Source organism: Pholis gunnellus, assembly GCF_910591455.1.
Source record: "Pholis gunnellus genome assembly, chromosome: 6".
In the NCBI taxonomy this organism is placed as follows: Eukaryota; Metazoa; Chordata; class Actinopteri; order Perciformes; family Pholidae; genus Pholis; species Pholis gunnellus.
In genome coordinates, this window is record NC_136532.1 from 12,825,712 (window position 1) to 12,839,035 (window position 13,324).

The 13,324-nt window shown below is 43.1% G+C and overlaps 1 protein-coding gene across 1 annotated transcript; it reads right to left on the reverse strand.

Annotated features, from left to right (window-relative positions):
- Positions 1-1,947: 1,947 nt before the first annotated feature.
- Positions 1,948-12,995, reverse strand: LOC306697876 (junction-mediating and -regulatory protein-like; the record flags this gene model as incomplete). Its single annotated transcript, XM_079161965.1, has 10 exons — positions 1,948-2,255; positions 2,350-2,857; positions 2,954-3,049; positions 3,138-3,212; positions 3,503-3,672; positions 3,868-4,033; positions 4,126-4,295; positions 4,912-5,062; positions 9,140-9,313; positions 12,171-12,995. The coding sequence occupies 10 exons, from the start codon at positions 12,993-12,995 to the stop codon at positions 1,948-1,950; spliced, it is 2,643 nt and encodes an 880-aa protein (XP_079018091.1).
- Positions 12,996-13,324: the final 329 nt, after the last annotated feature.

Sequence of the window (13,324 nt, forward strand, 5' to 3'; positions counted from 1 at the left end):
AAAGTGCCTCAGGTCTGGTCTGCCAGGAAAACAACAAACTCTCTTTAGCGCTGATCTATTTTCAAGCTGAGTAAATGTGACATATACGTCCATGCCTGCTCTTTCTACATTAGTGCCCGTTCATGATTAAACCGAGAACGGCTCTCAACACAATAACAAGAGAAAAAAGCACAAATCTTTGCATCAAAGTTTTTTGAGACGGTGCATACCGAGGCTGTTTCAGACTCAGATGTGTTTATGAATTTACATCTTTTTGCTTCATGTTAACATGTATGCTCGAGTAAATTCCTCTGCTGCTAAACCTCCCCACAGGTCCTCTCATACGGTCCTTCCATCACACCTCTGTAGGTCCCGTTGCTGCATGTTCAGTGCTTTTAAACGGACTCATCAGATATGTTTCATCAGTGATTGAAAAAAAAAGTTGTTACTACTGTTAAGACTTATGGGTAGAGGCTGGGGGACTCACTTTGCCACTAAAATGTGTCTGCACATGTTGGCTGTGAGTTTAATGTGTGAGTCCATGTGTGCGTGAACATGTTTTCACTTCTAGCACTGTGAGTAACAGACCTCCTACTGTGTGCTTCTGCCCACTGAGTGCTGTGAAAGAAATTAGAAAAGACGCAATGGAGGAGAAGAGAGAAAGTGAATAAGTTGGAAGCAGAAACCGCATCCATCACGACCGCCTGCTCCTCAGCCCACAGTGACTCCCTGCAGCGCTGAGAGAATCTAGCCTCCCACAAACCATCCATCATTCAAACGAGAGTGAATAGTTTCACGGCTCTGCCGTGACTATCCCACATACGAAGTTTGGGAATCACCAACTAAATCTGCCCACACTTTACCAAGATGACTAACACTAACCATGACCTCCACCCCGCTAAAGAAACTCTGCATCTCTGCAGGTGACCCTTCATCTATCTAATCCTCTCCCACTCTAGGTGGCCAGCTTCTGCTCAGAGATGTTGTTGGTTTCGGCACCAAATGATAAACCTACTGTGAATCTCCATATCTCCCACCAGCCTGGCCATATGTTGCGGTTGAACAGATGGGTTGATACATTTTTTCTCACCCAGAGAGATGGTGAGAGATGGGGTTTGGTGAAGGTCGCAAGGAGACAAGAGCGGGGGAGGGGCACAAGTCTGGTGTGACGGACTAAAGGATTTACAGTCTTTGTGCAGAGTCAGATTAGACAAGCAGTGGTCGTGTCGGACACTAACACACCCACATGTGACTGGAAAAAAACCAGCTGTGCAGCATACAGTAGTGTGGTTCAGTCATATAGTACATTAGTAAAAATAGAAGAGAGCTTCAGCAGAGGTGATTGTGTAATGGTTTAAAATCTGGACATTAAATCCACTTCAATTCTCAGTAGGATCTTCTATTTGTTTTTCAATCTCCCACCATGACCCCAAAAAAAATCACACGTCTCACACTCAGCACTAAATACAAATAGCTTTTTGTATGAGGTTTTCAGTTTCACAAATAACTGTCAGTCGTAAATGTGTTATGTGCCGTTTCTGAATGTTAATGTAGCCACAAAAGGCCAGTGCAGAGCTTTTCAAACATCACAATCTAGATACAGGAATAAAACCACAGTAACATACAGTAGAAATAAAAACACGAATGATGTCCGTCATGATGGTGAAACGGGTTGACCAAGGACTTTTGGAGCAGTTGGTGATATTCAGTGTGACTCGGGCAATGGCATAGTCACTATGTGTGACTGGGCTGTGTGTGCTAGAGTGTGAGTGAATGAGTAACTGTGTGTGTGTGTGTGTGTGTGTGTGTGTGTGTGTGTGTGTGTGTGTGTGTGTGTGTGTGTGTGTGTGGGGGTGTGTGTGTACAGTACAACGCAGCACTTTACAGTACATTACAGTACAGTGTGTTCAGTGTTAGAGTGTGCAGGCATCTGTGTGTGTATTAGTTGTTGCTTCTGAGGGTTGAACCCTAGCTATCCCAGTCATGGGCGGCCAGCCCGTCGTCGTCCGAGTCAGAATCTGGTGAGGCCTCCTTTATGCGGCGCATCGCCTCATGGATGCTCCTGGTCAGAGGGTCGGTGGAGGCCGGGAGCTCTCCATAGTCCTTTCTCTCTTTCCTGGGGACGCACCTCAGTTTGACCCCCTTTCTGATCTGAGCCAGGATGCTATTGGGGTCATCGTCGTCCGTGGACGGAAGCAGAGACCGCTGGTCTACCTTCTTCAGGTGGAAGCTGCCTCTCTTCAGGGAGGCTAGCACCTCGTCCATGGGCGAGCTCACTGCATACAGGAAGAGAAGAGGGAGACAAACTGTGACGGGCTACTGTAACTTGCTAATCTAAGAGCCTACTATGGTACTAAATGGTTCCAGTACCTCTTCTGCTGTCGGAGTCAAACTCAGGAGTCTTCCTCAGCTTTTTCCGGGCACTCAACAGTTGGCTGCTGTCAAAGAAGCGAGGCATAAATGGACCAAGTGGGGAGAGGGAGCGTTCTTCTGCTGCATTCTTCCCCTCAACCTTCTGCCCATGCCGGGCTGGGCTCCCAGAAGGCAAAAGCTCTTCCTTAATTGGCAGGGGAGGGGGAGGGGGAGGTGGAGGAGGAGAGGACATGGGGGATGCCAGTAGTGAGGAGAGGGAGCAGGGAGAACAGGAGGAGTCTGCAGGACTGGGCACAGGCAGAGGAGGAAGGGATGCTGTGAGGACTGTGACTGGCTGAGTGGTGAGTGTGGAGCTGGGGTCCGTCTGCACACTGGTACTGAGACACAGCGGGTGCTCCTCCCTCTCACTCAAACTACTCATTCCCATGCTCCTTCCACGCTCTCTTCTTCTGGTGTGGGCCACGCGTAGTCGAATGGACTTCAGAATCACCTGACCTGGGTACCGCTAGATAAAGACACAGCGAGACAGGGAAGTCGATCAGTGAGAAAAAAATGAAAAGTGTTATATTGATATTTACTATTAAAATAGGAGGGCACATACCTGCTTGAAAGTGCGTAGTCTGTCTAGAGTTCTCTGCCTCTCCTGACTAACTCTGCTATTCTTCTTTTCCTCGTCTTCCTCTTCTTCATTTTTCAGCTGACGAATGTAGAGGTTTAGAGGAGAATGTTACTGACAATGCTTTACAGTAGTCATGTTATTATAAAAAAGCATCTACATGTAAGACCTGGTGGGATATGGAGTCCTTGTGGATGGTTTGACGTGTCTGCTGCTTCTGACTATGGTTAGATACACAGATCTCCTGCAGTAAGAATGGAGGAAAGAAAACGTCAACACAGCATCATACACACTGACAACTCCAATTCAAATGCATATTTTTAGCTGTTTCTTGATGCAATATGTTTTTTGTGATAGAGCAGAAGCGCCATACAGGTCAACGTTTCAAGGGTCACGTCTGCTCAGATATGAAGCCCAATCAAACAAAATGCAGACTACACACTCCATTCCACATTTCCAATAGTATGCACCAACAGTGTGTAGGATACACTTCGGGAATGCAAAAGAGTGTGAATGTGAATAAAGTGCACACACCCTTTTGTTCCTCAGATAGGAGCGCTTGGCCGTGATGCGCCCCCTTCTCGCCTCCAGCTGACGACCGCTGACCTGAAGTCTGCGCAGCTCTTCTCTCTCTGCAGAATTGTCCTCTTTTATATCATCTGCACTTTCAAAGGTGTCATAGTACACCACCTCATCTTGAAACTCTGAAACACACATTTATAAATATAAAGACTTGTGTGGATACACAGGTACAGGTCTGTCATGTGTTTGACAGACACTAGCCATAACGTATTCATTCAGACTGTCTTCTGTTCTTGCACTTTCAACAGAACAGAATCATTTGTGAAATGTAAGGTCTTGTCAGGACTCAAAGTAGCTTGTGAATTCAGCCAAAATACCTGACATCTGTCTGCGAATGCTGTCTAGTTGAGCGGTGAGGAGCAGCTCTTCACACTGCAGTATCTCAGCCTGGATGTCGTACAGTTGGAGCTGGCGCTCATAGTACTGTGTCTCCATGTGGTCTAAGAGGGCCATGGCATCTTTACTGCTACACAGACTCTGCATCTGGAGGGGACGGGACAAAAAAACTCAACCCCAAAAAAACCTGTGTGCGTGTGTTTATGTGTTTTGTACGGTGTTGAGTGTGACTACCACACCTCATCTCGAAGTGTGCGTTTCCTCTGCTCCAGACTGATCTCCCTGGCCCTCTGGAGCTGCAGTGTTTCCTTGGCAACAGAGTAGCGGAGTCTCTCCATGCGCTCCACCGCCGCTGTCCATGAAGATTTACCAAACTTACGCTGGTCCACCTTCATACGCTCATACACCCCTACACACACACACACACACACACACACACACACACACACACACACACACACACACACACACACACACACACACACACACACACACACACACACACACACACACACACACACACACACACGCACGCACACAAACAGAAAAGGCAATGGCCAGTGTCTGCGTGAAACTTCCACACAGTTAAAAGTGACGCTTTAGCAGTAATGTAGAGGGAGACATCTATTGGCCACATTTGGATATAGCACCTTCATTCACTTGAAATCACTCACTCACCTGATTTTTTTATCTAATAAGTGACAGATCATAAATGCACCAATCAGTCGTGGGGAAAAAGTGAGATAAGCAGGGGCACAGTGTGGAGTAACTCTGCACAGACACAATCCTCTGGCAGAGTTGTTTGATCAATAGGTTGTCCTTGTTTCCTCCTGTCCCTGTCAAACCATGGCTGTCTGCACTTCATTAATACTAAATCACATTAGCCCTGGCGTTCACAACCACACACAGGTCAATAGCGGGCCTATGCTTCCACTGCGTGTGTGCGCTGTGTGTGATTATTCAAAGTCAGTCCTCTGCTGATGTATTGACTTGACATTGGCAGTGACAGCGATGGCATACTGTACCTTTCTGGGCTCTGGCAGTGATCTCAAAGTATTTTATAGTAAACTCCTGGATGTTGAGGACGGCCTCTTGAGCTTTCTTCTGCCAGTCAAAGTCCTCTTTTTTTAGAGCTTCAATCCTCCTTGGGCCCAAGTAGTCATTCTCCATGGAAATCTGTTTAGGGAGGATGAATATATTTATGTCAGCAAGGCTACGAACGACAGGCCTCAATGAAGTGAGTATGGAAAATATTTATCTTGTGAAAAAATAAAGATCAAGAAATATAAATGGAACACACTAAAAATATGTACACCCTGTGTTATATATATATATAATGCGGATATTAAAACATGGATGTGGAGAGCGTGGTATACAATTTTTTTTATTTGAGGTGACACAGTACAGCCAATGCCTGTTAGAGGCACATTTATCAAATTCCACACCCAAGAGATAAACTGCTTCATTTGAGATTCAGAGGTGGTTAGAACATTAATGCCGAATGTGGCAGGAGTAAATGGGCTTAACAAAAAAGGAGAAAACAAACAGTGATAGATATGTGACTACTAAGGAGTCGTTAGGTGGTGGTTTACATGACGGTACAGTCGATCGCCCCTTCACATGTTGTATAGAAAGATTGTCTGACTTGAATGGCTTCATGCTATGAGGAACATGGACCTCAATGGTTACACCAGAGAAGGTAGGCCTGGAGAGGGAGCCACACTCCCATATATGGAAGCATTAAGCAGTACTTTTATCATGTGCCTATTCAAACCCTCATTCAAACACCAGTACAAACACCATTTTGTCATACAAACCAATTTTCAACCAACTTATAAAAGCACAGCCACCATGTAGATGGAACATAGATATTGCAAATGATTGAAAACTGTAAAATGCCTTCTGACACTTTTTATTCCTGAGGATAAAAGGAAGATGTAATAATAATTGCACCCTTTCTAAACACATGAACACACGTTATCTTTTAATTAGGAATTTGTTAAGGACGTTTAAAACCACAATAGAAATATGACGTCACAGTGTCTCTGTTAATCATACGCAGACGAAATCCTCACCGATCAATTGAGAAATTAACACAAAGAAAATAAGTAAGCAGCAAAGGTTACAGAGCTGCATCCCTGTCTGACCCTGAGTAACTTCGCTGCACCTCAGCTCACCCTGCAGTACTCAGCAGTGCAGCAGTATCATTTACCACTGCGATTTCCTGCTGTCAGGTTGCCAGTGCTCATTCCTGTGGTTTTAAATGTGTTTCTGCATTGCTGTTCATAGTTTAATTTTAGACCTGTTAGCTTGCAATCTGATGATTTGCGTTACTGTTAACTCTCCATAAACATGCTAACATGTGGGATTCATGATTGCTGTCAAAAATATATTGAATATTTATCATATTTTCTTTGTTAATCTTATAGTTTGTTATAAGCATTTGCACTTTCATTGTATTCAATGGCCCTCTTTTCAATTGAAAATGACTGTTTTACAGCTCACGCCATCGTCTTTCCGCTCTCCCTCCCCATATCACATCACATTTATTTCACTAAAACTAAAAGAATTATTATACTTATAGTTTTAAAAGCATTTTGATCCAACACACCTCCGTACAACAACAACAACAAAACACAACTATGAGATTTCAGATAAAGAAGAGCTACAGAAAGCCATGCTGCACCGAAACTGCAGATACCACGAGCTATGCATATACCCGGAAGTATCAATATAATCTTGTACGCCCCCCTGTGCCAGTATGAGGTTCTATGGTGTAATGGTTAGCACTCTGGACTCTGAATCCAGCGATCCGAGTTCAAATCTCGGTAGGACCTGATGTTTTACATTAACTTTGTCTTCTTTGCGTTGAAGCTTCTCAATGATGTAACAATAAGAAGTGGAAATTGTATGACATCATAGCACTATATTCTTAGCTAAGAAATAGACAGTGACAGTCATTAACTAAACATCTTGTTCCTATAGAGGAAACAAACTCAAGTAAAATAATATATAATTTTGTTCAGTTACACAAAACAAGAATCAGATTTATTTTATGAGTTTGACTATAGTTCCCTTTGCCATTTGATTGATAACACACCTCTTTCATTAGGTATTAAAGGTATTAAAAAAGTTGTCATTACAAAGTGATGGAAATAAACATTTGTCACAAATTATCCTAAATATGGCATTTGTTTGGGGGCAGGGACAATCTGCCTTATTTACATTTCCTTTAATACTTAACACTAATTTAATTATTTCCCTCTTTTGTTACAAGATTTCCCTGATATTAATAAATGACATAACACCCTGTTTACACTCACAATGTGTCTCACCTTCCAATTAAAACTGGAATGAAGAACATTTATTCAGCCCCACCTCTCTAACTCTGCCTTCCATCACTCAATTTCTGGTGCAGGCCAGCTGATCTCAGTGTACCAGTACAGCATCATCCTGCAGTAAACCTATAGGACCACACACAACATGACTTATTCATGTGAGACTGTGGGAAACTGGAGATCCATGGGGCTCCATTCCAGCTCACAGTATGTCACTCAACCCCCAACGGCAGCAGCACACAACTGTTTCAGACACTGCGATTTAAGGCCAACTACGAGGCCCCTTCAGACAAACACACACGAGATGATCAAATTAATTCATAACAAATCTCTTAGTTTCTTATGAAAAAAATGTTTCAGAATCAATCAGTAGCTAAATGCCAGCTTGCCGGGTTAAAACTAGCTGTGGCTATGTTAAGCCCTAAAATAAAAACGCCTAAAACAACTTATCCAAAATGAATCAGTAATGTTCTCTTCGAACGGTAAGAAGCCATGGAATATGAATCCACTGTAAGTAAGATTATTTATTTCACTATTCCAAAGCAAATAGAGATGCATTATATGAAAAACATAAGATTTTTATGCTCGATTAGTAAATAATCTAAATTCCAAAGGCAATATCGACATTAAAACCAAGGTCCCATGGATAATGATGCAACTGGATGTTTTCAACTACTCTTTACTACAACTTCCCCCAAAAACATAATTAATGTAGCATCACTGAACAGGGCAAGACTACAGGGCAAGTCAGCCTAACTTGATTGAGGTAGCTCCTCCCGCAGACGGACGGAGTTTACCTTCAGGGCCTTCTGCCATAAATCTCCTTAGATTTAGGCAACAACCTAAAGGTTTAGGAAAAGATAAGTTGATTGTTGATTAAACCCTTTCTGACAAGAAATGTGCACTCCTCTCTGACTCACTGCGATTTCCCACTGGCCCAAGCTTCACTGTGGAACTGTAAGTATCCACAATCTACCGTTATTGACAAAAATAACACAATATTTGGTTAAATCTTTTGGCAAGAACATAGATTTACGTCAGTGTGCTTCATTTCCCCATTATTAGCGGACGTTGTGTGTTTCGACCCATGTAGCGTTTAGGTGACTCAGAGATCTTGGAATTTCCAGCAATGCCGAGCATGTTATTGTAGACTGACGAGAAAAGTGTCCCGGATCTTTTGAACACAAGAATATAAGTGTGTGTGTGTGTGTGTGCTGTATATATATGTCAATATGCTTCTTTATTGATGGATGTTATATAATAATGTGATACTGAAGTATTTTCATTATGAGTCAGTGAGCTAAATATAAATGAGCCAACAGCACTGCAATAAATATTTCCATCTTTCCACCCATCCATTCGCCGGCCTCCATCTTCTCTTTGCAATAAGACACATCTCATCACCCTCCCAGTGCTTCACTGACCATTATACATCTAATCACAATATACAAGAGCATTCATATTTCACAATCCATCACAGGCAAACATGCACAGAGCAAACTCCATTTTAAGAGACATGGGAACTTCCTGTGAGGATCCATTGTGTTTTATGAGCGTTCCATGTTGGTGCCTGTAGATAAATACATCACTGAATCTAGGCCTGCCTGCATAGTTGCCAGCTTCCTAGAAAAAATAATCCATTCAATGATAGGGTCAAACTACCATAAACATCACAAACATTAACTTTTTAGTTATATTGTCACCAATAGCACACACTATTTTTCACTTCTGAAATAAGTATGGCCATCTGTGTGTGAGAACTGAGTTGCTTGGTTGTATGTAGGCCAAAGACGTTTCGGCAAATTACTGGGTCCACGGATTTGGGCCCAAACTGAGACAAACCCCCCAAAAATATGAAGAGTAGAAAGGACGCCTCACCATCTTCTGTGCAGTTTTATCTGGTAGAAATTGTTACCTTGATCTGCTGTCTGCGTAGCATTGCCAGTTCCCTCATGTCTCTGAAGGGCTGCAGCAGGTACTGGTATAGCTGTGTGGAGGCCTCCAGCAGTCCTCCACAGGCCTCATCTTCCTCCTTATACAGCTCCAACAGCTCCACCATGCTGTCCATGGTCTTGTGCTTCTCCAGCAGCTGCAATACATGCACACACAGGAAGGTAATTGTATCATTGTCAACAAACAACTTTCAGAATATCAGAACAGATGCATATTTAGAGCCCCTTTTACAGTCTCTGTAATGTAAGGCAAACAAACATTAAGATAGTTGGAAGGACCTTGATTAATAATAATACGATATATATTTTTTTCAAGTGTCTGTTATGTACAAATCAGAAAAATGTAGTTGAGCAGAAGGCCAACATCTGTGTAACAGTGTGATGATGGCAGTGTCAGAAAATCAGTTATCAACACCTCACAAGCATGCAAACGCCAGAAGAACATTCTTAAATACATCTTTTAGTGTCCGTCGGCAGTGAATGTAAACTTGCTGTGAGAGTAAGAGGATACTTTGTGACGCTGTAAATAATAGCAGTATATACTGTATGAGTGCAGTCTCATTGCTGAGAGAGCAGAGTCCTCGCTGCTGCTGGGAATAAGATCAATACACACACATTTTTGCCGGAGTGAACAATCCTGCAGGCTACCAGCAAGCACTAAAATAGCCATTAACTCAAATGGAGATGGAGGATCAATAGGCCAGTGTGTGTGTGTGTGTGTGTGTGTGTGTGTGTGTTTGTGTGTATGTATACAATCCTACAACACAAACAAACTGCGACTGTGTTTGAATGAGCTGCTGTACAGTAAGTACATGTGCCATGTTAGAGAGCTGAATATGATGAGTAGCTCTTCCTCCATCTTCAGAATGAATACACCTTCAAATAAACTGAACAGCCCATTCAGTGACTGATACTTATTGAAGCAAATTAGTTTGGGCTGCTTTTTCTCAGGAAGGGCAGTAAGGCAAAGCTTCCTGCCTCTGGTTTTCTGTCTTTCTGTTTTGGGTGTGTGTGTTTCTGAACTGTGAGGGAGTGAGTGTAGAACATTTATAAACATTTGACCAAAGTGCTGTAAAATCTACATATAGCTACAACCATAAAAACACAAATGACAAGCCAGAGAATGCAAATGTATTTAAAGACCGGATTTACAAACAGGCAGTGTCAGGGCCAGCCTAACATGCAGAGGCAACTCCTTCCTGAGTTCGGGGTCTGCAGCTGCAAAGGCCCGGTCTCCTCTGTGCTTCCACCTCGATCGAGGGACGTCAAGGAGCAACTGGTCAGCAGACCTGAGAGACCTTGGTCAGCAGTGATGCCGTGATGCTAATAATGCAAACTCCTCCATTAATGCTCGTTCTCACCCGATCTCTCAGAGGACTTCTTGCACTCTCTGGCTCCATAAGTCAAGGCTGCATCAATCGAGCCCCATTGATTGGTAGAACAATGTGAGAGCCAGTGAGTATCAATAACATGTCTGTTTATATTAAGAGCAGTGAATCAATCAGCTGTTGCTGATGTGTAAAAGGAGCAGGTCAGTGTGTATGGTATGGTGTCTGGATTATGTCTGTCATGTCAAAGCAGGGCTATTGTTTGATTATATTTTAAGTGTTTCACAGAAATGTTTATTAATATTATAACAAGACATATTTTACAACAATTCATAAAATGCATGCAGAACTAATATTCACTACGACAGATCGTCAAAAATCTGCCTTTTTTTACACACATCATAAGTATTATATGTATGTATTCTTGTTTTTTTTAATACTGAATGCTTTTGAATAAATGTGCTATTTTAAAAATATTACAGTCATAACAAATCTATCAGTATTTATGACAATTATATCCTGAGACATAGATTTGTTGAAAAATGATTGTCCATTCCTGCAATTAACTGTACAAGAACAAAAGAGACATCGGATATATAACATCTGATATTACAGTAAGTGACTCAATATCATTAAACATTTAAATATAGTGTGTTACTTGAGTCTGTATTTATAAATAACCACTAAAACCGATGATACTCTGAATAATAAGGACACTAGATGTTGACAGTAGGTTTGGTGGCATCCCGCCCTGTTCGGGACTGGCTCCTCCTACTGAGATATATGCTTTATCAAAAGTGTTTTCAAAAAGTACCACCTCACCCCCGTTAAAGAGCAGCACACACACATTTCCCTGAGCTTTCCTTTACAATCATCGCTAACTGTCCCCCACGCAGTGAATGAGACAGGTTTAGGTAGCAACCTGTGAGCAGCAGTGCTGTCACATTGGATGCGCATTACATAAACAGGTTCATTCTAAAAGGAAAGAAGTGCTTGATGTGTGTGTGTGTGTGTGTGTGTGTGTGTGTGTGTGTGTGTGTGTGTGTGTGTGTGTGTGTGTGTTTATGCACTTGGCTCTCAGCTGTGTAAGCAGCAGACAGCAGCCATGCTGAGAGTATAATATTCCTCAGAGAACTTACTTTAGTTACAACCTAATTTGACAAATTCTTCCTTTCTCCAGTTAAATTGGTCTGTCCACTGAATCACCAAGATAATTATTTTATAGGAATGAAAACATGGAGACAGTATCCCTGTCAGCTGTCTCGTCGGTGTGCAATAGTTTAAGGTCTTGTCTGTATATTTTTGTCTCTTAATTAATGCTTAAAATATACACTTCTTTCAGTATTTGTGCCAGTTAAGCTCATCAACACAGTTTCTCTTCTCTATGCTGCATTGGTTTGTTTTCAATTAGTTGAAATCTATTAAGTATGCTTATAAAATACCTGTTTACCTCAAATGAATGGTGCATCACACTTCCACAAAACCATGTTGGTACTGCAAAGCCTAAAGCGGCCCAGTTAGTCTGGTCTGCACAGCAGAAAGACTGTCAGGTCACACAGACTGTGTGAATGTGAGTTACAAAGACATATAAAGCACAGACTATGTTAATAGAAGCTGATAAAGTCATGGAGATACACAGGGGGGGCTGTCACTAAAACTCACTCACCTCCTGCAGGTGTTTTGTTGCACGGTTGAGCGCCTCTTCGTAGCCGGACTGCCTCAGCTCGCTCAGGCTCTCGTAGTACTCGTCTGGATCGTCGTTCTCCGTGAACAGAACCTGCGAAAGGATCTTCCATCCGCACGTATCGAGCACGTGGCCGAGGTACATCTGTAAACTGTAGCAGAGCTCATCCATCTCGGTCTCGGGTACTTCCGCCTGGCCGAACAGCACCGTCCACATGCCGGCTGGTTCCTCCGGAAACACCGGGAGACAGGGCTCCAGGTCCGAGTTCACCGAGCACAGCTGCTGGTGAATCGACCGGAGGTCCTGGAAGGAGAAGAGTCCGGCCCAGCTGCAGTCCTCCCTGCTCAGGAAGTCCATTTCCTCCAGGTCCAAGCTGTCCAGTGAGGGGGACAAGAGGTCCTCTCTTAGTGATTTGAGCACCTCGTTATCAGGACTAATGGGAGATGCTGCAGATTTAGTCACAGTTTGAATTTTGACAGCACTTGATTTTGTTGCTGTCGCGGACTTTTTAGGGCTGCATCCTTTAACCACAGCCTCCTTGGCTCCTTTGCTAGGGCTCTTAGATACTTTATCTCTGACGGGACTTTCGGGCCATTTTGTTTTGTCCACATCCTGACCAGTCGGTAGTGTGTCCCTACCAAAGCTTCTCCTCTGCACCGTCCTGTTGTGACACGTAATGGCAAATTTACCCTCCACTTCATTCCAGGCGACGATAAAAACAAATTTATGCTTTTCCCTCTCCTCAAACGCATTTGGTCGGACGGCCACCCATCCCGACTCCACATTATCCTCCATCGTGAAGGACATGTCTGCGATGGAACAACAATAAATAAACCCTCCTTTGGCACTGTTTGAGAGCCGGGTGCAGTGAAATGTTATGTGTTGACGGTGACAAAACAGCGTTTACCAAACACTGTTTTCTCTCCGATATTTTGCCTGAAGGGTTATCCTCCTCCGCTCAAGCGGATGGATTTGGAGCAGTGCGGTGTCATTTTACATCCTCTGGCCCACTGGATGTCTGCCTATCCCAACCTCCTGCAACCGTTAGCTTTGTGCCACCATACGAGACTCAACTCTGACACATAACATGCGACTGTTTGTTTACCAGGTCAGCTGTGTTCCGTTATTCTCGGTCG